The sequence below is a fragment of the Cuculus canorus genome, chromosome 2, assembly GCF_017976375.1.
Source record: "Cuculus canorus isolate bCucCan1 chromosome 2, bCucCan1.pri, whole genome shotgun sequence".
In the NCBI taxonomy this organism is placed as follows: domain Eukaryota; kingdom Metazoa; phylum Chordata; class Aves; order Cuculiformes; family Cuculidae; genus Cuculus; species Cuculus canorus.
In genome coordinates this window covers 95940866-95965886 of record NC_071402.1, presented here as the reverse complement: position 1 = coordinate 95965886, position 25021 = coordinate 95940866, and the positions used below count along the sequence as shown (strand labels likewise).

The following is a 25021-nucleotide window of genomic DNA, read 5'->3' as shown; positions in this document are numbered from 1 at the left end:
GAGGCAAAACTCTTCAGACATTTCTGATCATCTATTGAGATGAAAAGCCTCACAGATGGCACACTGGGTTTTCAAGGATGTGCCACCCAGGTGGAAAATTCTATGTTCGGATGCCGAGTAACTGTAGCTAAGCTGGAAATATTTAATAGTAAACATCACCTTAATATGCGATGCTCAAAAACACAGCTGTGATTGTCTCTGGTAAGCACTGCAGGATGTGGGTGTGTGAGAAAACTAAGGAACTTGTATATCTGAAATTACACAGCAGGGCGTACTCTTTCATCATGTCCTTTGGAAATGCAGAACATGACGCCTAATTTTGCTGCAGGAACAAGCAGGGTTTAGGGAGCAAGGGAAGAAAAAAGAGGTTCTGAAGCAACAGAATTTTTCTTCTTGCAGCCTCCCATGCATCCCCCATCAACAGCCTGTGGAAGCTCTGGCTCATCCAGGTTGCTCCTTGCACACCTCAGGTCATGGTCTCTACCAAATTTTGTGAGGGGGTAGATTTATGGTAATCTGCACCCCACCTACAGAGAGCAAACACTACTACAGTGTCTGCACACCACTCAGCACACAGGAGCCAACCCAGAGCCCACACGACTCTCTTTAAAGGGATTTTAATGTAATTTATTTTGGAGAAAGTAAATCAGTCAAGATTCTGATCCCATCTCTTCCATTCTCTTTTACCCCCAAAATTCCCATTAAACACCCCAGTTCAAATTCTTCCCATAAATTTTCCATTTCCAGCTCTTTAAAGGTACTTAAGAATTACAACAAGATGAGATGTCTTTACACTATTTTTTTAATGTTGCACATATTGCATTTTATAACATTAGAAGAAAAACAACCCGAAAGTAAACCTTAAAGAGAGAAAATAAATATTTTTATGAATATATGCAGAGAGTGCAAAAAATTGCATCTGTAAAACATTTAAATGCTGAATCATACAACAAAAAAATTTACAAAAGCACTTATTTCTTTATACATCAGCTTTCCCTTTATAAACACAAAAATGTTTTAACAAATCTTACAAAGATCAAACCATTTTGCCCTTCACCAGGAGAAAAGTGGTGAAGAAAGTGTATTACCTGGAGGAAAAGAAAAAAACAACCAAACAAAAAACCAGATAAACAAAACATAAGCCTAAACAGATACCAGGGAAACAACATTGAGATGCTGAGGAGGAATCCACTCCTGTGCACTGCAGTGCAGGAAGATGAGGAGCGCAATTCCTCCTGACAAGACAAAACTTGCTCTTTTCCATGGCACTCGCAATGAAGTACCCTCTCTCCTGATCCTCTCAAACCAAGGCTATATTTCAAACAAATGCATCCGAAAGCAGCACCAGTCCAGTCAGAAGACCTTAAACTGAGAAGAGGTGGGAGCACTGCAAATAGCCTGGCTAACCTCAGTTCCTCCACCTGCAATGCGCAGAGCTCAGTACCTGCCTCAGACTGGGCAGGACAGGGGTCCACAACTGCTGCCGGTTTGCACCAGTGCTGAGACACACACCATGGTTTAAGACTTGGACACTTTGAATTACGTTTGTATTTAAAGCACAGGCTTTTTTTTTACAGAAATAAGCAATGCTGGGGCAGTTAAAGATTTCTCATGAGGTGACCCTTGGCGCCTGTGATGCTAACATCACGTGGTACGTAACAGTTCCACTTTCCTTCATTCCCAAAACTTGGTCATTAGGCAAAGCAAACGCTTAGACCAGCCAAACTCCAAAAAACCCAACTGAACTGAGGTTTCTTGGGAACCAAAGCAGGCCAGCAGCAGAGACTGTAGAATGAAAGGAGCAAAAATGTGCTGTGGAATTTGAGGAGCCTGGGGGGTGGGCATGTAGATATGGAAAGGGCCAGCTTGAGACAGGCTCCCCGACAAAACTCTGGGACACACACAGTGAGACGGCACAGCATTCTGGCTGTGGTGCAGCACCAGCCCAGCACTACACGTGCCATACAGCTGGTAGAACTCATGAAGCCATCTGGACGAGTCTTTTGTGCACCATATCCACTGCACGAGCCCCAGCAAGCTGTAAAGCTCAGGCACTTTCCTGAAATCTGAGCAAGTCACTGCACATGTGCTGCAGCACCACACATTCAACCTGTCTGGGATCTCCTGGCATGTGGCCACCAGAAACTGCTGTTTCTGTTTGGACATCCAGTAGGCACAAGCAAAAGTCCTGAATTTTCAGCCAAGGAAAGAGAAAGTCTCCTGTGCAGAAGACAAAAGAATGAGGTCGTGGCCTCTAGAAAGCTGGTGGAACTTGTCAACCAGTATCATCTTGTATAGCCCAAACTGTGATAGTCAATAAAATCCACTGCTAGGAAACTAACTTTGCTAGTAAAATAAATTTGCTTGATTCAAAGAACTAACTGGAGGTATCAGACCAAAACCTCTGATACAACTAAAAAACAGCAGTAAACATTTACTATGGACTGCACCAAATCATGGGTATCTACCTTGTCAGGAACACCATGACCACGAACCTGAAGAGGAAAGATAAAGAGGAAGACAGTAGGAATGCAACTAAAATAAATCTATCAAATGATAAAAGGCAATAATAATTCTGAATTAATATTTCATAAATTATAATTATACATTATAAAAACACATTGATTCTCAGTAACTTGAGTGTAGTGACACAATACAGACCTTTGGGCATTCAGCTCTTACTTTATTACTTTACTAGCTAGAGGACAAATAAAAATTAGACTGAAGTTTTCCAGAATCTTAGCAGTAAATTCACCTTCAGCAGACCGCAGAAGAGTCAACTCTTGCTATTCCAGGAGAGCGAAACTTTCACATCTTTATTACCAGACACATAAGTTAGGGTCTGATCCTACACATTTGTGTGAAAGATGTCTTACAACTGTTTTACAACCAGCACACTCTGTTCAACTTCTTTACTGTATTTTTACAATTATCTTACTATGTAAGTATATCCTAGAAAACCTCCAGAGGGGTTGAATTCCTAATATATTAAACCATAGAAGAGAAGGGTTTTTGATTTATATCATAAAAATATGTATGTACGATGTAGATTTTTCTTTCCCTAGCACATTCCAAAAAAAAGTCTGCTTGACAATAGAAGCATCTCTCCTGCAGCTCGAAAGCTGTAGGGCTCCTTTACCTATGAGCTCTACAAAGAAGCCCTTAGTTAGGTCTTCCAAGACAACTTCTTAAGTCTGAATGAGTTTTTATAAACAACCCAAATCTGGAATTTCAATCTTTGGTTGTTTATCTCAGCACCAAATTTCTTATTAAAACCTGGGAGAAAATTGTTGAAAGATTTTTATCCTCATACAAAGAAATCTACCAATTTTGCTCTAAGAATCCTTGGCCTGAGACAGAGGATGAAAAATACAATCATAAAAGGAATTAGTTTGAGAAATATGAGAGTGACTGGGAGAAGGGGATTACAGTGCAAAACAGATCTAAATTTTTAAAGCAGCTGGCACTACAGCAAAACCACTTACTGTGGTACCAGAGAACAGAGCAGCCAAAAGTCGATTTCATTGTCCCATTGTGGAGACACAGCTGATCTCTGTCCTCTTGTGTATTGACAGGCAAATACAAAGGTAATGTCCAGTTTATCTTAGTCCATTCAAGTAAAAAAATGTACATTTTAAATTTATCTTTGGACTTTATGCTATGTTGCTGGACAGACAACAGTAAGTACGTAGCATTTAGCATCATTAAAGCACTGTAGAAACACCGATTATCATTACTATTCATGCCATGTGGGGTTAAATAACCCCACGCACCATTATTAAATCATCAATTACTGAACGACAGCACTGACCATCTCCTATAGTTCTAGAATAAATACTGCTCAGAAGTACTTATGCTATAGCACAACAAATATTTTCTGTTTATTAACAGGTGGTTTGGGGAGCAGGTATCATCATCCTCATTGTAACACAAGGACATGGGATGCTCAGTGGCCATGGAGATTTGTGGCCAGTTGCAGTAAAAGTCCAGATTTCTAGCACTGGTGCCTAATTCTAGATCTGACATTTAAGCATCTAGAGTCAAATTTCCAGAATGGATGAATGCCCCTGGTTCAGATGGAATAGAGTAGTTGCCACTCTTGCTCTCCAAGAGAGATGTCTGTGGACACTATCAATGTAACATAACTGCCTAAAACCCCTAAGGTCTCTCTCAGTGGTTTAAGGTCCTCAGGTAAATCGGTGATGGAGCCAGGGTGGACGGTGTCTTGTAGACCCCAGCTCCTGCACAGTATGCTGCCCTGCCACAGGGGAAAGAAAAGAGAAGGTAAGAGCCATGAAGCCTGGTTCTAATGTGCACCACATCACAGAGATGGAGCTCCAGATTTACAGGTACAGAGTCACAAGTAGTCAAGAGTCCTGGTTTTGTTTCTTTCTCCCTCATTTCTGCTAGTATCTTTTGTCATGCTTGCAATAAAGTGACTTTAATCTTCCTTATAAAGTTTAAAATATCCAAAACAACACCAAAACCCAACACTATAGAAAGGTTCCCACTAAAATAGTTCTTTGGAAGATCTGTGAGCATGACCAGTTGCTGCAAAATAGCTGCCTTTTGGAACATATGGCAACAGTGCCCTACTGCTCCCAGCACTTCAGCACCGCTACAGCTGTAATACTCAGCACAGTTAGCACACCCTCATGTACTGGACTGGTCATGGTCTACTTAAGCCAGGATAGATAGTGCACCGGACACAGCCTCTTAAAGAAAATAAACTTTGTAAGACTTCCATTTTAAGCTCCAAGTATCTTTAGAGCTTATTTCTTGGTCAATTTGTTACATCTACATATCCAAAGGAATGTTTACCTGTAGCTCATGCTCTCCTTGCCTGTTTTTTCTATAAAGACATCCAGGTAAAGCCTGGGCTACTGCTACCAATCTCCATACAGGCTCCTTAGATGCCTGGACTGGCACTCTGGCTGTTAGGTTGTGCTAACACCTGCATACTGAATTTCTACCGCTTTTGGTAGCTGCACTAGGACTGGCAACAGCAATAAAATGTGCACATGGAAAACACACCTTTCTTCTGTTCTGTAAGAATTAGCCTCTGAAAAGAGTTACCCTGCACTTAAATGAAGAGTTAAAAATCAACTGAATAGCATTGCTTCCCCAGACTGTAGAGCTATACATGCGTACAATGCTTTTATAAAATGTTATCCTTCAAACCATTTAAAAAAATTCCCACCCTATGGAGAGATCTGCATTAACTTTAGACAACATTTAAAAAAAAAACAAAACCAAAAAAAAAGTCAAATTTGTATTACAATTCAAACAGTGACCTTGTGTCCATTAGTGTGTTCTGAGCAAGACAACTGCCTTCGGTTGCATTTCTTTAACAGAGGGAAGAACTTTGCAGTTTCACTAACAGAGCAGTATTAATGAAAAAAAACATGACACACCTTCATTCCATTAGGCTTTTCGCCAAAAGAGGCCAAGGGAAAGAAGGAGAGGACGAGGAATGAAACTGGACTAGCAGAGAGTGCATTTGGCAGAGCTAAGACCACAAAACGTGAAAAACCCACGAATTCTAATAGGCAAAGGATATTGGTACATTGCAATGCTGGTTATGGTTAAGGAGACTATACAGCTCCTGTATCTTTGTCCTTGTGGCTTCATTAAAGTAAGACTCTCACTTCAAGTTCATAAATAAAATGGAAATTACCAGTAGTGCCTTATAAACATAGGTAGAAAAATAGTGCAAAGCCAAGGGCTGTTCACTTTAATCCGTCACAAGTAGCCACAAGCACTACCATAAGGGCTTTTAAAGAAAACACATTCAGAAAACATTCTCTATCTATTATAAATGGCATTTGCCTGCATTGCACTCTGTATTTAGAAGGTACTGACTATCTTTCTGCTTCCCTTCAAAGCTGTGGATGGAAAATAAATACAGCCTTTCACACTGGCGAGCACCGCCTGCCCTCCAGTCATGACTGGTAGCTAAGTCAGAGAGTATTTATAAAAGCAATCAATTAAAAACTAAAACAGACAATATCATTTAAGGCCTTTGTCCCCGCTAGTCTGCTCAACAGACTACACTTTCTTAAAATAAGAACATGTACCACTTCTGTTACAGTAACCAGAGAGGGAAGTTAAATGAAAAAAAAAAAAAGGTCACATTTATGACTGCCAAGAAGGTAAAGTTCCTGAGGCTCGGCCAAATGCAATAGTAAAGACGCTCTTGGCAGCACTCTTTGGGTGCCTTGCACTCTGTGCACGGAGGAGGGCAGAGCAGGAGGGTGTGCCCAACACAACGGTCAGACTGAGCATCTCATTTAAACCTTGCAGCTCTTACCAAAAGCGGTTTGGAATTAAAACGAATTATATAGTGCAAACGCTTATCAATCCCACAGATATAAAATGCACAGACAGAAGTACAGAACAAAAGCTGCCACTGACCAGAGTTGTGAGGAGCACCAGCCATTGAGGAAATAAACTCCAGGGAGCAGAGTCTGATCTCAGCTACTCCTAAGTAAGCCTGGAGTAACTCTAGCTCTTCAGTGAGGTTTCAGTGAACTTACAGAGATGTAACTGATACTAGAGCCTGAATCAGTTTGGTGGTGAGACACCAAATTAAAATGACAGGTTCATTAAATTACAGCCTTTCAGATTTAGAGTAAAAATCATCAGTTATAGAGTTTCTTAACCTAGAGCAGGACAGAAGAAATACCCACCAATGGATGGAGCTTACATTTACATAGCATTTCTCAAGTATTCACTTCAGCAGGTCCATAAGGTTTCAAGAAGGGTTCGGCTTAGCCTAGTTTGAGTCAGATTTTAACAGGGTTCTCACTGCCACTCTATGTAAACTGTTGAAAAAGTATGCTGACTGCCTAGAAAATAAACTGTGTTTTATGTACTCAGTATATCTATGCACATGTGGCCAATCTATAAATGCACAACTAAGATCCCAATGCAGAGCACAAAACAGGAACTGTACCATGGCCTTTCTTAAAACATCAGCTTCATGGTGAGTTTACTACACCGATGTTACTGATAAAAGGTATGCTCAATGGCAGGGAAATACACATACTCCTAATACTTCAAGGTAGATAGATCATGTTTGATCTGAAAAAATACCAACTTTCTCAAGGTAGTCTAAGTCTCTCAAAAGAGAGTCCCATTTTAGTTTGAAATAGTTCTGTTGTTTTTTTACTTCTGTAATTGAGATCAATAGTACAAATCAAATCGAAATACCAGAGCAGCCAGTTGACAGAAAACTGTCAAATAAATTTTCTTAACAGTTTTTTACCTTCAATGGTACATAAGCTAGCAGGCACAATAATTTCATCAGGCTTTTCCCTCTCATCCGTTTATAAAATACCCAAAACTTTCTGAGAAGTCTGAGCATCACCAAGAGCCAACAAGAAGCACGACAGTAGCAACTGGGTCTGCAAAAGCAGAGTAATATTGCAGGATCAAGTCATGTGCAGCTGACAGAAGATGGTAAAGTTCTAGCAGTCTCAAAAGGTGGCTCAGGTTTAAGGGTATGAACTACTGAATGGTGTCCTGTTTTCCTTTTATAAAGCAAAAACTTACACCATATGTACTGCACAATTATCTAGACTTCTCCCACACTGAGACTTGTTAGTGATAGAGTAGCCTGTAAAGAATAGGCACTTATCCCAAGAATTGGCCAATAAAGGAGTATTACTTGGTAGGTATGGCACCCAAATACAACCATTGTGCTTTGTCACATACATATACTGTATAGATGGAGGCTCAAACAGACAGAGTTTTAGGTTGTTGGCAGGCTGTGTTTTTTCTTCTTGCTTCGACAAGATTTGCAAATGCAGCAGATGATGCATGGAGATGCCAGGAGCAGCAAGGGAGAGGTCACCAATGCTATGATACCTAATCCAATGAGGATCCCCACAACCTGAAAGATACGATGGGGAAAATTCGCAATTAGCTAATGTGGAAAATAAAATACACATGAACATGCATAGGCACAGCACAGACCAAAAAAAAAAAAAAATTAAAACATGGAAATAATCATCTTGGTCCTTCACTGAAGGGTAAAATCTCTTTACTTCACACATGCATGAGGGCTCTGCTCAGCTGAGTAGGAACGCACCTGCGTTCTGTTCCACATGACTGAAGCCCGTGAGTGGCCCAGCTTGTTCCTGCAAGGGCCTCTGTCGTAATGTCTTAAGAAGATATCATTCTGAAAAACAAAAGGAGAAGCTGTAAGTGCAGGTTATAGTACTGCAGGGAGAGTTTCAAGACTGGATTGGAAATACAACTTTCCTGACACTGCTTTAAAATTATCAGCTGCTGGCAGACAAGTTCACCTGTCTTCCAAATAATTATCTACAGAAAGTAGTTTTAAAACATGTGGTGTGTTTGGGACCTGAGCTATTGCATATGATCTTTCCTCCCCCATTTTTAAAACGCATAAGCATATGCGTTGCACCTATAGCATAAGTACCTAATCCGTAATTTGGTGACGATAAAGGGACCTGTAAAGAACAGATACTTCTGAAAGCTAGCAATCTGAGGGATCATCTTCCTGAGGCACTTTCACCTTCTGTTCTCCTGCTGCCGCTACATTGTCATCTTCTTCCTAGGCTTAACAGGAAAACTTCAAAAGGAGAAAATTCCTGTTTATTTTTCCTTTTCCCAGTAATACTTACTATATTATCCATTCTATCTTCAGAATGTGACTAATGCCCTGTATTACCCTCCCCTAGCCAGCTGTGCAGAAACCTGATGCTGCTTCCTCTTTCATTTTTCAGGTTTACTCTTTGGCTCTGCAAGTATTACCTTCTTCTACACTTGGAGCAAAACCTGTTTAGCATGCTGAGAAAAGGAATAATAAAGAATGAGGAAGCTGAATTGTTCACTCGCTGTAGAGTACAAAAAGGAGGAAAAGCCATGCAGCACATAACATTTTATTTCAAGTTCCAGTGAAGTTCTTTTCACACTCCCACAGTTGTTACTGATGATAGCACCAAAACAAGGAAACTGTCATATACACAAGCACATTACTTCTTGTACTCTTAATCTTCTTAGGAAACTTGAAGTATACACGAGTTGAGACTAGTTGGTATCACTTGAGAAATAACTAGCAACCTGTATTTCATAATCCATGTTCATAATCCAACATTTTTATCCTCAAGCCTACTAACCAATCATTCTCTTCAATAAACATGGAACTAGAGCTGGACCCATAAAGTCCATATGAGCTCTTAATGCACCTGCCCATGAAACAACACCCTTCACCCAGCAGCATGCCATTGTTTGGACAGACTGTGACCTTTGCAGTCGGAGCAGGAGGAAGACGCTTACTTCCTGTCTCTCAACCAAACTGGTTTTATCTAGCACACTAGAAGAGAGAATCAGAGAAAGGTAGTACTGGAATGGACCTCAAGAGAGCCACAAGTCTGTCTCATTTCCCCCAAAGAACTACCATGAGACTCACAGACATGGCTATAATCCTTTATGGAAAAAAAAGAATGTTGATATAAATAAAAGCACAGATGAACAAGAAGAAAGAAATTAAGCTGAAAGCTGAATTGACGAAAATTTTGTACAGGGCCTCAGAATTATCCTTTTTATAGGTGGACTTTTCTCTGCAGCACTTACATCCAAGTTCTGTAGACAGTACCAGCAAAACGTGTGTTTGCAGTTCTTGCACATCATCTGAGCACAGCCCTCATTTCGCTCAATATAGATCCGACAAACTGGGCATTGCTTAATTGGTGCCTCTGTCTCTGTTCCAATAAGTGATCTAGAAGAGTAAGAAAACATTAGAGTGAAATGTGAATGTATTTACTGTTGATATTTAGCTCCACCACCTAATGTGTACTGTGCTTATTTCCCAGAGTATCTAATGTTGTTGTCTTAATGCACTTAGTGCGTAAAGCTTGTTCTATTTAGTGCAATATACTGAAGTATACTCATTAATGGGTATACAGTTATTAATATCTTGTTGAAGTGAAACTGTTCCCTTGGTCTTTTACACTACATAAAAGCAACACTGACTATATCCATGAACGTATCACTTGTAGCATTAAAAATCAGCACTTCATAAAACAGCTTGCACCAATCACTTAACAGGACTAGATTAAGCAACTCATAGCACTATGCCTGCCTGAAAGAAAATGCTCTTAACTCTGGTAAAGCCAGAGAACAAACCTGGACAAGAAAATTACAGTGAGAGCTCTTTGGCAACTCCTATTCAATGAAGTCTCAAGCAGAATTCTTAGATTTTAAGCAAGTCTTTCATTCTTGCAAACAATGATAGAAAACTTTGAACAGATTGAACACAATCTAATTCTGAAAACAAAGATGGATGACCTCAAACATTAGATAGTTTAAACACAAAAGTGTTTTCTTTCTGTAGATTAATACCTTACATAACTTCATCTATAGGTTGTTTACACCGATGCAACATGAGCATAAATCAGATTTCTCACATCAAATGGGACATTTTACACCCACTCTGCATAACAGTTAAGCTTTCTCTATGCAGTTATTCTATAAGCATTAAGCAAGGGTGATTTCTTAATGACAGTAAAAGCAAAGTTTGGATCCCAGAATGTTAGTGTGCTAGAGTCTTTGTATGGGCACAAGGCACAATTCTAGCATGAAAACAGAGTTTGTAGGCAGATTCAAAGCCCTGGAGGGCTTCACCTTTCAGAATTGGCAATGGCATCCCAAGTTTGATTAGTACCCAAATAATATTAACATTTGTGAGGCACGGAGGCAGCACCTCATGCCAAAAACACCCAAAAGACTAAGGGGCCTCCATGGGTTCCCTTCTTACCCCTCGGTTGCTACTGGTGTAGTTAGGTTTTCTTGGCACAGGCGCTGTGGGTGCCATGCTTCCTTGCAAGAGGAGCAGAATTTCAGGTGGCAAACTGGGCACTCCACCAGCACGGGCGCTCCCGACTCACTCTGTGCAACATGGCACACTGTCTGGCAGTCAGCTGCAGGGCACCATGTCCTTTGAGGGTCCAAGTGGACTTCTGAAATGTAACACAGAGAGGAAAATAAAACTCTTTATACAGTTCCCTTCTTATTCCAGCAACATGCAGACCCAGGTCTCTGTGCTCATGCCCATGGGCGTTCTAGCCTACTCCTCTTCTTCAGGCAGGTCTGCAACTACACCCTGCAAAGATAGCTGCACTGGAAGCATTACAAGATTGGTAATACACGTCATGGGACGTATTTTTTGCCTTTACAGACAGGTACAAAAGATAAACATAACTGCTGGTTGCTGAGATGCATGTGTCTTGTGACATCAAGCCTTTCCACGTCTTTCATGTGTGCAAGCCATGCAGAATCTTTCATGTAACAGCAGAGGAACTCTCATTAAATTAACATCAAGACACTTTTTGTGCCTTATTACCTCCTCTCTATCTATGAAATACAATTAATATTCACTTTATTATATGATCATTATTTATCAGGTATGAGATTGCAACAATAGTAAAAGCAAGATTCAAGGTGGAGACACTGAGTTACAGACATCACTGCATGACAGTGACAGGTGAGATAACTGTTCAGGTCTTGCACCTGGGAATACATAACTCTGGTGTGCAGCTTAGACTGGGTTCCACCTGGCTGGAGAGCAGATCTGTGAAGAAGGACCTTGGTGGACAACAGATTCAACAGTAGTGAACAGTGTGCTGCAGGGGCAAAGAAGGCCATCAGAATCCTGGGGTGCATCAAGAAAAGCATCACCAGCAGAGATAAAGAAGTCATTATCCCACTCTACTCAGCGCTCGTCAGGTTGCACCTGGAGTACTGCATCCAGTTTTGATCCCTGCTATATAAAAAAAGACGTGGACAGGCAACTGGGTTTGTTCAGCCGTGAGAAGAAAAGTCTTAGAGGAGACTTTATTACCATGTTCCAGTACATAAAGGGTATCTACCAAGAGGATGGAGACTCCCTTTTTATGAGTAGTCACATGGAAAAGACAAAGGGTAATGGGTATAAGTTGCTCCTGGGGAGAGTTCGATTGATTGGATTCCGGAAGAAAATTTTTCACCATGAGAATAGTTAAACATTGGAATCATCTCCCCAGGGAAGTGGTGGATTCCTCTACACTGGGCACTTTTAAGGCTCAGGTTGACAGGGTTCTGGGCCATCTCATTTAAGCTATATATTACCTGAAAGGTTGGGCCAGATGATCCCTGAGGTCACTTCCAACCTGGAATTCTGTGATTCTGTGACTCTGTGATAAATGTTGATTCCTTCTCTTGCCCCACAACACCCATTAGAGGAATTTGGGCTTGCAACAGAAACCAGCTAAGACATGTTCACTGTTAGGCATGCTCACTGTGTGTGTGCTTTATACTGACTCAAGACCATGAGATGCAGCCAAACACCCCCACTCTGCAGAGCTTTCCTAGAAAACGACTGTTATGCCTGCAGGAGCTATCTAAATCTCCTCCTTCCCTAGAAGGTATCTTGTACCACCACTGAAAATAAATACACAGAGGAACAGGTGGAAATCCCTGACTGAGATGTCAAAAGCCATTACTATGTTCTTCTGCACCTCCAGCAGAAAAAATATTGTCCCACTTGAAACAAAAGTCTGCATAATGGCCCCTGACATATGTTCTCCGGCAAATTTTGCTGAAACAGTTGAAGGCGCTTCTTCCTATGCAAATCCCACTGCCTGCACTTCTCTGCAGGAGGTTGCTGGTAGCCCACAGTGAAGGAGGCTGGTAGATGGATATTTAGCAAATGCTCCAGTCAGCATGAAAAACAGTGATATCCATTCAGTGTCCAGATACCCAGAAACTAGAAGCTCTACAACTAGAAATGAGGTCAAAGATATATAACTTTCCCCCAAGCTCTCAAGCACCTAGATACACACAGATGAACACCTGGGGAAGAAGGACATCCCGCAAACTTCATAAACTAACATGCACCAGAAACTCAATTCTTTTCCAGTATGGTAAATCTCTCTGTTCACCTTCCTCTGTGAAAACTTCGAATTTCTTAAAGACATCTCTCCCTCCTATTTGTCCAGGACATTTACAGTGAGGAACCACCTAAAGATGATTGTGCTCTCCATTGGCTGCAGGACACCCAGGTACACAATTCTCTGACTGACACAGACTTAAAAATTACCTGTAGAATGCTCTGACAGATGTGGAGAATTTCTACATCCATGGAAAAGGCTGTCATCTATAACTTAGGCAGTGCCAGCAACACACCTGGACCACCTACCTCCAGCCACTTAATGAATCTAGTTGCCTTCTTTCCTCCTATTCTATTACGTGTACTTCCTTTGCCCCTAGAACAAACATTTTGCTTTCTACTGAATGAAAACCATAACAGAATAGTTTGCAGCTTCATTTGTGGGGAGATGAGAGAGATATGGATGGGCAGTACAATCCGTTTTACATTTTTATATACTTTTAAAAAGTTGTCCTGACTGAGAAATCATTATTTCTGCAGCTTCCCTCAGCGTCTCTTAAAATAAACTCTGAACTGGTTAAGACCGTGCTCTAGTACTGGCTATTGCATTTAAGCCTTCACACAGTAGGTTCTGTATGCTTTCTGTTGATAAACAGCAGTTAAAATGAGACAAAGTGCAGTTCCTGCAAATATCTGCTTAATACACAGGATATCTGGTTTTGACATCTATGGGAGGTAGGGAGCTGGGCTGTAAATCTTGTTGATGTAAAGTATAAGACGAAATTCCCTTCTCTTCCACTTCCTACTTTTTACAGAGAACCTACAGATGCTGTGCAATCAATGCCACCTCACACTGTTTGGCTCACCATGGAGTACAAGTGAAACCAGAAAAAGAAAGAGGCTATTATGGAGATGCTGACAAGCTGTTCCATCTTTTGGCCAGGGACATTTCTCTCCCAAGTCTTTCACCTGTTTCGTCACAGCCAGTTAAGCCGCACTGGCTCCACTCTTGGAGTCACAGAACCATAGAAGCATAGAATAGTTTGGGTTGGAAGGGACGTTAAAGATCATCCAGTTCCAACACCCCTACAATGGGCAGGGACACCTACCACTAGACTAGGCTGCCCAAGGTTCCATCCAACCTGGCCTTGAAAGACTCTTAGGCAAAAGCCTTCCCAAACTGTTCTAGTACCCACCAGGGATCTGGCCAGTTTCCACAAAACATGCAAAGAAGCAGGAGAGACGTGAGAGAGACAAGGAAAACATAGCACCATGAAGAAAGGAGAATTTCTGGCTCAGGAGAGGTACTCATTTAAAGTACCTCTTTTGCAGAATATTAGAAACACCTCCCTGTAAAATTAACTACTTTTGTTACTTTTGATGACCACAACAGTCCTGAAACATACAGCAATTCCTGTTTCTTCTGTTAAAATACGCTGCATGGAAGCCCTGTGGCTCCGTCCTGACTGGATGCAGAGATGTTACATATACGTAAAAAGCCCGGTTTTTAAGCCTGAAAACATTTGCATTCTAAGAACGCAAAGCCCACAAAAGAATAGAATATGTTCAGTGTTTTCCTTATTAAACTGTCTATAGATATACAATTGTATGCCAATTACTTCTTACTACCTTTTCCCCCAATATTATTTGTCCGTTTTTCAAAAAAACAAGGAAATAGAGAGGAAATCTATTTTAGTAAGACAGCTAGCACAGATGGGGGATGGGGAAAGTAGATTTGGATGTATACATCTCTCTTTGGATTTTCAAAATTTTCCTCAAAATTCATCTTGCAATGGACAATGTCTGAAAGAGTGAGAAGCACTGGCTTTACCAATCACTTGAAGTCTGGTAAGTAAAGGCTACAGAGCAAAAGCAAGTCTCTTGACTCACTCAAGAAGCTGGTTATTTATTTCTAGCATTTCTAGTAAAGCAAAAGGGTGCTTTAATAAAGAGCCCGTATCTCACCAGAATACAGCTGAGAGAAAAAGAGCCTAAAAATAGGAGTCTAAAAGGTTTAAGCAAAGGGCCTTGTTGACCAGAGTAAGAGTCATGAAGGACACCTCAATGTCTGCCTATTTTAGAAATTAAAATTTCGTCTATTGCATTTGCCAGCACAGAAAAGACGATGGTACAGCAAGGTTTGGAAAACTCATTGTTCTCTCTTCCCCTTAATATGTAAGTCCTCCTCTCACCAACAAAAAACCCCAGCAAGCCTAAGTTAGCTTTTTCCCAGCACCTGGTCTGAAGAAAAAACCTGGACATTAAGAAGAAAGTGGCACTCAAAATATTTCAAGTATTTCCTCCTTTTTAAATGAACCTATACTTCTATTACGCTGTATTTCCATTCTTCAAAATGGTCTCTGTAATTAAGTAAATCAAACAAATTCACAGCCCACAGAAGGTGCACTTGGCTCAGCTTTTCCTCATATCAGCCCTGCCCACCCGGCTGCATCCTGACTGGAAAAAGCCCATGGTTCAACACAAACATTGACAAACTGCTTGCAACGCTAGGTCAAGAAGGAACGGCTGAGTTTGGCTTAGGGCTCGTGTGAGAATGGACCATGAGGCACACAGCGTTTGTGGCTGGTGAGAGCCATAGGAGGGAGCAGAGTTAAGCAGCGGCAACCTGGGGTTTGCGTAGCGCTGGGTTTGAAAAGGGCTGGGTTGCACTACGGCTGACACAGACGCACAGCACGCATTAGATCTCAGCTGCTGGAAGATCCTGGGCAGATTCCAGGTCAGAATTCAGCCTGAGCTGGTACCATCAGGAAGGTTTATTGCCAGTTTCAGAAACAGACCGTCAGGCCAGCACTGGTATTGGTCGGGGCAGGCAGGCATTGCCAGGCTAGGGTCAGGTCTGAGAACAGAGCTTCAGGCCAGCAGAAGCTGATAAGCCAGGTCTAGCTGATGACGTCCAGAGAGGTCAGCGTCAGGGGCAGCTCTTGACTGAGGACAGGCAGAAGGTCTTGGCCAGGGTTGGGATTAGTGCTGGTGCCCAGGTCAGAGCTTGAGTTAGCAGGAAGTGTTGTTTCCCAGGCATTAATAAGCTGGACTTATTGCTGAGGTCATTAGGCACAGCAAATAGGCTAGGATGCCAGTTTTACTCATCATAAAGGAGAAAGGACAGATCTTAGAAACATCATGAAGAGAGGTAGCAGAGGTGGAGGAGGATTTGTCAGACAAGAAAGCAAAGCAACAGAGGATTTAAAAAACAGACAAGTTCCAGGCTTCTGTACATGGGAGGCAGTATAAATATATATATATATATATATACAACAAGGAGCTGGACAAAAGATCATGAGTTCAGCGTTGGCTAGTTATAGAGGAGGAGATACAGGAAATCATTAGTTTCACAGTCTTCAGTTCAAAAAAAGGTTTTATATAAAACAGATTAATATACTATGAGATTGTTTCTCTTTCTTAACCCTTTGATATGGTAATTTAACAAGCTCCAGTTTCTACTGTCTAGGGCTGTAGACAAGCCATTGCTTGGCTTATTATCTGGAGGGACTTCCTAAGGGTAAACGAGAAGAAGGTAAAATAGGAAAGATAAATAAAAAATGAAAGCAGATTTTGGGAATTTTTTTTTTTTTTTTTTTTGCCTAAGTGTCTGCAAATCATAGCTACAATCTGTATCTTCCCATGAACTCTGGGACATACTTGGGTAAACTCATTTTGCAGTTTTTGTACATCTTGGTCATTCACCCTGGCTCATGCCAGATGAGATTCTGTAAAAACCCATACATTTATCCACGTGACCACCTTTTGAAGAGCATTACCATGCCTACATTTTATGATCCTCTGCATTTTCATACACATTCCCAATCCATCTACAAAGCAAAGCAAGAACACAAACACAGTCTTTCAAAGCAAGTTTGAAAACAGGTGGAGTCAAAGCAGATCAGTCCCAGATACACTACCCTGCAAGCTACCATGGAGTGAGTTCTTTGAAAAATACCAGAACTTCCACTGAGACTTTCAAGTTGGTGGTGATCTTTAAAACCAGTGTGGGACCTCATCTCTCTGACTAGCAAGCTGCTTCTTCAGTTTTGGCAAGGAACCATCTCATGAGGCAGAAAGCTGACCTCTAGCTCAGGAAAGCTTGGACCCAGTAAGACCTTCAAGCTTCCTTACTAGAGGGCCTTACTCAGTAACAAGGGGTCCAATTATCCCTCAGGAAAAAATCAAATATAGTAGATGAACACACACGAGGTTTCTAAATATTGGAAGCTCTCTTGCAGGGGTGTTTGCACAAGTCCCCACTAGACTGCAGGATCTGTCTCCCCCAGAAGTTCTAAAGATCCCTATGGATGTATGGAAAAACTGTGTATGCCTTGCACCAGCCTCTAGCACTTGTCTTCATTCTACCAATATAACCACCACCACCTCAAGGACTCAAGATGAACATGCTGTGGGAAGGACAACAGAGCCTCAGAGACACAAGCTGAGAGTGTTACCCACAAGCTTGAGTAACAGCATGGTATTTCAGTAAGAAGCCACTCTGTTGACTCTGCTCCACTGAAATAACTTCAAATTCGTCTTTGGAGCACAGTCAGACCTAGTGGTTGCTCTTGAACTATTTCAAAACAAAGACATCTTCTCCATCTCTCCCTTAACTCACCCAACAAGCTTTGTCTTTGCAGTATGTAACACTGCTGCCTCCACTGACACTTTAAAAATGAAAGTAACAGAAACTAAAAGGTTCACACCTCGTTCAAACTTCAGCCTCTTGTATAACTGAAACTGGTTAACAGGCACCAAGCAGGCAATCTGAAATGAGAAACAAACACACAGAAAATAAGTATTAGAAACACAGAGACTGGAAAAAAATTCAGATACCCTGTTCTACATGCTTGCTCTTCTGAGCTGACTCTCAAATCCACCTTCTTTTCCTGCTTGTTTTTCACCACATTTCTCCATACCTCGACTTCCTTCTCCAAAATGTAAAGTAGTTCTTCACCTCTCCTATTTCAGCCACAGAGCCTAGTAGTTCAGCCCAAATCCTTCATATCATGTATAGGAAAACCTTTCTGGATTAAACATTCACAGTTATATTTCATGTTGTTTTAATGCAATGAAGGGTGACAGCTTGCCAGCTTGGAGACTGCAACCTGTTGTTCATGCACAAAAATACAGCCCAAACAAATGGTTCCTCACTTATGTCTCCCAGTCAAAGGCAAGGGTCAGTTAACTCTCAGGAACTTAAAACTAAGGAGGAGTTCAAAAGAAAATTCATGGACACTTCAGGAGCCACATGTTTGCTGAACTCAAAATCGGAGATGATTCTCCTTATGTGATCCATTCTTAATATTGTATCAGTACAGAAAATGTCTTTCTCTTTTTTACAGAAAATAAACCTGGAGTACCTGTGAGACAGTGTAGAACTGACAGCTTCAAAGTGAAAGGCTCTCAACCCTCATGTCCAGTATCCTACCACAGTCCTTTAGATTACTGTAAAGGCAATATTTTGCCCTCAGTGAAGTGGACACTGGCCCTTACTATCCTTCTGGGCTGTGTGATATGGCACTCATGTGAGAAGAAATACGAAAACAAAAAAGTTAAATATATACTCAATATCATGCTGTGAATATATTCGATAGCATGCTATCATAACATTAATAAAATTTTTTAAAAAAATTATATTATAAAATATGAAATTGCTTTATTAAGATCTCAGATCAATTAGAACTAAACTTGCATTTTGAAGCAGATATTTGGATCATTTGTTTGACCTAAACCAACATAATACAAAAAATAATCCAACTGATGTCAAGATTTAAGTGTTCAAAGATGCTTAAAAGACTTAGAGTTGATGAAATCAAAAGATTTAATATAAAAATGGGAAACACCAACAAATCTTTACAAAACATATCCTTAGTCTAGTAAGTCAGTCCTGGGATCAAAATACTGTCCTTGTTCAGTCTCTGAATTCAGAGTATAAGCTATTTCTAATATGAAGGCATTGAAAGTATGAAGCTAAACAATATCATATTAATATGACTGTACGACACAGTGAGCTTCCTCGGAAATTCTTCACCTGTGCATCAGAAGTCAGCAGAAACACTCTTGGAAAACAAATAATCAAACAATGAGAACAGAGTAAAGTTCAGCTGCTTCAGCAAAGAATGAAGCCAACCAACAAAGTTATGCAAAACCCACAAGAAACATCATTTCAGTATTGCCCTCTCCTTCCCAGGGCAGCTTCTAATCTAAATGGAGTTTGGAAAGCAAGAGAACAATCTGCTTTTCTCTAGCTGGGTAAGCACTGGCAAATATTTTAAATTTTTCTTCATTACAACTAAACTAAAACAGCAAGCCTCAGTGCTGTAAGAGCTACTTAGGTGAACTGTTTGTCTGGGGTCTTTTTGTGTTTGCTCTTGCTTTTAACAAGCAGTTTTCCAAGAGCAGTTCTATTAAGCCAGAATTTCCCACATACTAAAAACTGGCCTTTTTGACTATGGTGGGAGCAGAGTTAGTAGCTTTATTGCAGATTTCAACGGGAAGTAGTCAGTGTTGTAAGCTCCCCTTTCTCCTATTGAAAACTTGAGCTTACCCATGCCAGCCTTTCCCACTGGTTTCACCCAATTCCACTCTTCTTCCTACACAGCCCCTTCAGAGCTCAGCTCTCCCCTACCTGCACAAAGCTCTAGGCACTGAAACACCAGGCTTGTTACCTCTGACTTCCCTGGGCTTTGAAAGACCACCTCCTGATAGCACTCACATGGAGGTCAATCTGAGAGATGCTGAGCTGAAGCCCCTCACAGATTTGGTATCTTTAGGCATGAGGAAAGGAATGCATAATCTGCCGCCGCGTGAATTCAGAGCCACATGAAAGCTGTACATGCAAACTCGATTAAAAAAAAAAAAAAAGTGAAATATGAGTATCAGGTCCCCTGAAAAAAACAGCAAAGCCTTTCCTGAGTGAACTTTTAATCTCATTTATATTTAATTACGGACAACTGTAAGAACAGTAAAGAGATTAAGTATTTTATGTCCTCCTGCTTGCCATCAGAGCCTAAATGTTCATCTTCACACAACTTCTCCAGCCCCACCTAAGAGTCCATCCCAAACACCTCCTTCTCCTACACAACCACACACGCCTCTGGGCTGGACAGAGGATGGAGATTCAGGGAGGTTGAAAACCAGCAACACGGCAGATGGCAAAGGGCTCAAAGAGGAAGACCGTGAGCACATCAGAAAGCAGAAGTTTTTTATTCTAGGCTATGAAATTATTCAATGCAGCAAGGAGTACTGCGGGACAAGTTTTGGGGCATATTTTTTTTTAATACTGGGTTATGGTTATACTAAAACCAATACAGAAAATGAGAGGCAAGGATCCTCCTCTCCTGAATGAAAAGATGTGGATTTGAGACTTATCACATTGTTGGGAGTTGATATAAGTTTTCTGATTTTCTATACATTGTAAGCAGCATCTGCAGTTAAAGTACTCTTGTCATAGAGCACAAGAATATGTAAGAGCTCTCGCTAAGAACAGCAGCTTTCACCTGAAGTAAAAACATCCATGGAAAAAAGCAAAATTTTGAAGGCTCACTACCACAAAAGGCTCCAGCTGAACCCTTGTCAAGTGTCCAAAAAGACTGTCCAATGTGGTAGAGAGGTACTGTTACTGTGCGAGACAAAAGAGCAAAGGAAGGAAAATGAAAGGGTATGGAATAATTGGCTTCTGTTTACACTGAGGTGGACTGTTCCTTGTAATCCAGGCAGTGCAGTAACCAGAAGCCAAGGAAGAACAACTCCCCTGTTTTTAAACACTGGCTACCACAGCGGAAAGTGAAAATCACTACTCCACCTATTCTCAGGCTTTCAAGGAAGACGCAAGGAGGCAATCAAGAAAACTGAATCGACCTTACTTCCTTTCACACCCTTATGAATCAAACCTCAATAATGCCAAGGGAGGCAAGTTCACCAGCACAAGTGCTTCTCCCTTTCTCGTATTAGCGGATGTACAGCAAGGGCAGATCCTGCACTTGCAAAGGATTGCATTGTCCACCTCTGCAAAGTCCCACTCACAGGGGCACCGCAGAGTTTTGCAAAGAGTACAAAATACTTTTAACCTGGGTTGTGGCTTGCTTTTGAAAGGGGTATGGGAATTCGATCTCTTAATTGTTAGTAAGTACACCCACTCCTTTCTTCATCAGGTACCATGCTCACTAGTGCCATTATGAAACATTAATTTATTAATTTTGTGCCTTAAGGAGCCCTTCTCTCATTTAGTGACAAATAAAAACAAAACTAAGACTCTCTCATTTGCTCCCCTTGGATTTATTTTAAAGGGACTAAGTCAGAAGAACAAAAATTTTAATTTTGACCCTGAAAAACATAGGTCGGCCTGCAACTTCTTCTCACCTTCCTCCTCATTTACCATTTGAATCCCCTCTAGCAAAAAGTAAACTGATTTTCAAATGAAAAATAAAATTAGTATTTTAACCTGACTCCCAATGGGATTTTTGTTCAGCTATATATGGAATATAGCACAATTAAGAATTCTAAGATCCAGGTCACTGTCCCATTTGAGCACCGCAGTACCAAGTGCTGACAACCCCTCTGCCAGGTTAGCACTGGTATAGATCATGCACTCACAGAGACAGAGTAAGCAGAATCTGCACTGCATGCAAAAGGGTAATTCTCCTTGTCGAACTCTAGAGGCAAAAGGGGAGCCCAAATCAGTGCCTCCTTTACTCCTTGCTACATAGTTTTAATACAAATCAGATTATGAAAACATGGATCACTGATATTAATGTTACAATCTTCTATACAATATAGCAATCAGAAACAGCAAAGCACAATCCACTAGACATTATCTAAGCGAGTATAGTATTAGAAATCCCTGCATACACTTGAGACTTACCCAGATTCAAAACTTACACTGGTGACTGGATTTGCACCAAGTAAAACCATTTCAAACCATGATAAATTACCCCTTATTTAGATCAGGGATATTAAATGGTCCAATTAAATCAACAGAGCAAATTCCCAAGAGAGACAGGAATATTCTAGACAGAAGAAGCCTGCATGGTTACAGAGAGCTGCATTAACATAAGATGTTCGTTCTACCTTCTGCTTCCAGAAAGAAATCCAAATCATCTTTCTTTATTGTATGCTTGTGTATTATGTTAGAGTTTGAAAGGGCAAATGTTTAATGAGATTGCTTTTAAACTTTCCTTTCTTTTTTGTGTAACCAGCTATTTGAAACAGACTCTGCAGCCAAACCCATTGCCTTCCCACCACAAACACCCATTTATTTCTGCTTAAAACCAGCAACACTATAAGCAGCTGCTATCTTGATGTAACAGATCAAGATATGACCTAGGATTGTACGTCATTCCATGCACTCCACTGGAATAACTCCTTTTGTTGGAATGCACTATTTGTCAAAACAAAAAGCTGCTGGGAAACATACCATTTTCAACTAGATTTTGTTAAAGTAAAAATAAAAAACAACCAAACACAGGAGTATCAGGAGCGTATTTTCAAAGTATTGATAAGTACAATTTTCTACTTCAAATGACTTTTCATTTTATGTTTTTCAAGAATAAAAACCTGGAATGTTTTCTTCTGAGGTCGAGTGAGACACAATGTTCTAGCTCACTGAAAGCAAAGCCTTAACTCCCAACATCTCCTGTACTCTGTGAATAAGCAGTTTACTCCCTAAACACTGCTGAAATATTCAGCTGGTTGAGAGAGACACAATCCCGCAATTTACACTTGTTCATTTCTTCATGAGACATACGATAAGAAATTCTATTCTCTGTTTAAAATGTTAACCGGAATTTCTGTCCCTCTCCACTCCCCAAAAGCACCACAAGCACTGCGTGTCTCAGAATCAAGGTGTGAGCTGTGAAAAGGCTCTCATTATTTAATACTGAACAAGATAAATTCTGAAGAACTTTACCGATAACAGAAAGCAGACTTAATTCACAATGAGACAAACAGGTCACTGGAAAGCACTGAAGAATCGTTACACATATTGAATAAGGACCTTGTCAGAAGAAAGGAGAGGAATTTTCATAATTATACTGTTATAAATTGCTTATAAGCTTTCTTTTTTTTCTTTCAAATTATGCTTAAGTTCATCTTGTCTCCCTTGTGCAAAAGGCATTTAAGGAGCAAACAAAAAAACATGTTGGCTCACATATTAGACACAATTTAGCCCGAAGTATAGGAACCAATTTTTCACCATCTTCATGACAAAGACAGTTTGAACTGCTATTCTTTCTCCAGACTGTAATGGTACCTGGTAAACATCAGACACAGCCCAGTCTCAAATGGACATGACATGAAAAATACACTTTTTCAAACCCTTGATGCTAACACAGTAGAGAAAAAAGACCTTTTTCCCCCCTACCGGTACAGGCAACACGTCATTCCTCATTGCACTGTCCTGGCAAGGAGTCTTTTCCTGACAGAAGCCAGAGAACAATCCAGACCCTCCAGAGATGAAAAAGCTCACACTTTTGCACCACCAGTTTCAGAGTGTGCAATGAATAAACTGTAATTCTACATAGTACTTTCATGCCAAACAACAACCATATTTAAGCATATTCTCTCCTATCTGAATAAGGTTCTGTTTTTTTTAAATAACAGCTATTAAAGGCCACATTTTCACACAGAACAACCTTTATAGAGAAGAAAAAGAACACAGAGTGCTCATACGTATTATGTAGCTTACATACTAATCTTTCAGATTATTAACAGCGGCAATCTATTCTTGCTATTGCTCCTGGGTTTGGGGAGAGTATTCTTCCTTAAAGAAATAGGTATTTGGTAAAATACATCAGCAGTTCATTTCAACCAGCTTCAGCCTGTTTGCTTTTCAAGCGGAAGGTCTGTGTCTCAAGCTCATCGCCAAAAGGGAGCGTCAGAACATTAATTCACCCACAGGGCACTAATGCACATTTGGGCTGCCTTCAGCCCAAAAAGCATCCGAGGATTAAGCTAATGATCCATTAATACACGCCTTGGAGTGTCCTCCTGCATTACTAAGGGGAAATACATCTCTGTAATTCCTCTAGCATTGTAACCCTTGCTTAAGACAGCAGAATTCTTCCTACCATTTGTTAATTTTCTTTAAAAAACACATTTTCAATAAAGGCCAGTTGCCTTCAAGCTGGTGCAAATGGTGGGAGATTGTTGGCTGTATCTACACAGCTGAAAAGAGGAAGGGAAAACAGCTGGCTACTTTCTGCACTAGCTGGACTCAAAGAAATGCTCCACCATATGACTGCTCACCATAACAAACATAGCTGTGACTCCCAGACCTTGATTCAGCTAAGCATGGCATTCCAAATGCATGTTGGAGAGGACATCCTGAATTTTTTCTGGAGAAAAAGGCTTTTTTTGGTATTGGGAATTGCATTGCCACTGATTGCATTTGAACAGAATTATCTACTTCTTCCACAGTTATGTCATCTGTATACATAGGGCTCAAGGGAACTCAGAATATAATAAGCTGTTTTTCTTCAGCTGGGGGATGGAGATTTGATTCTCTTTGATTTTGTCCCTGCAAACAAATGCAGAGAAAAAGCACAAAACTAGCCAGGATCCCTTAGGCACCTTTTTTCCTCGTTTGTTCTTTTTCTTGCTTGTGTTTTCAGGCCCAGCAGGAGCCTACTTCACTCAGTAAGTAAGCAAGAAGAGCCGCAGGGCAACATCAGATTTGCCCAGAGACTTCCATGGCCTTCTAGGGGCACAGGACAGCGGGCACATACGAGGGTTCCAGCCAAGCTGCCAACAGCTCCTTCCCATGTCACAGGTTTGTCGCTATGCCCAATTCAGAAACTTTACACCAGCTGTACGTCTGGCAGGAGGCTGCTTGAGCACTGCTAGGAAGCCATCAGGCAGTCTAGTAGGGGCCATCTGCAGCCCCCCGGAGCCCCGTTGTCCCAAGCAGTGCAAGAAGGTCCAAGCAACACATTTTCCCTTCCATTTCTCCACCACCAGATTTCAAACTGACACTCCCAGTTACTCTGGCAGATTGTGCACATGCCAGGTGTGCAAATAGCTCTGCCTAAACGTCATTTAGCTCCTGAGCTCTCAACCTCGCCCATCTCTGCCCTGGGAATTAAGACAATTCTCGTATCTCTGAAGACCTACTTCTACCCAGTG

General features: G+C 40.9%; 1 protein-coding gene across 3 annotated transcripts in view; it reads right to left on the bottom strand.

The window, feature by feature from the left end:
• Positions 1-784: 784 nt before the first annotated feature.
• The window catches only part of RNF144B (ring finger protein 144B), a 95370-nt gene continuing 71133 nt past the window's right edge, over positions 785-25021 (bottom strand). For all 3 annotated transcript variants that reach the window (XM_054058339.1, XM_054058338.1, XM_009564166.2), the window contains 5 exons: positions 17605-17665; positions 10787-10988; positions 9604-9748; positions 8093-8182; positions 785-7894 (listed from right to left, as the gene is read on the bottom strand). In XM_054058339.1, the coding sequence (XP_053914314.1) occupies positions 7754-7894; positions 8093-8182; positions 9604-9748; positions 10787-10988; positions 17605-17665 (639 nt within the window). In that variant the 3' untranslated portion in view covers positions 785-7753. The remainder of the gene's footprint in view (positions 7895-8092; positions 8183-9603; positions 9749-10786; positions 10989-17604; positions 17666-25021) is intronic.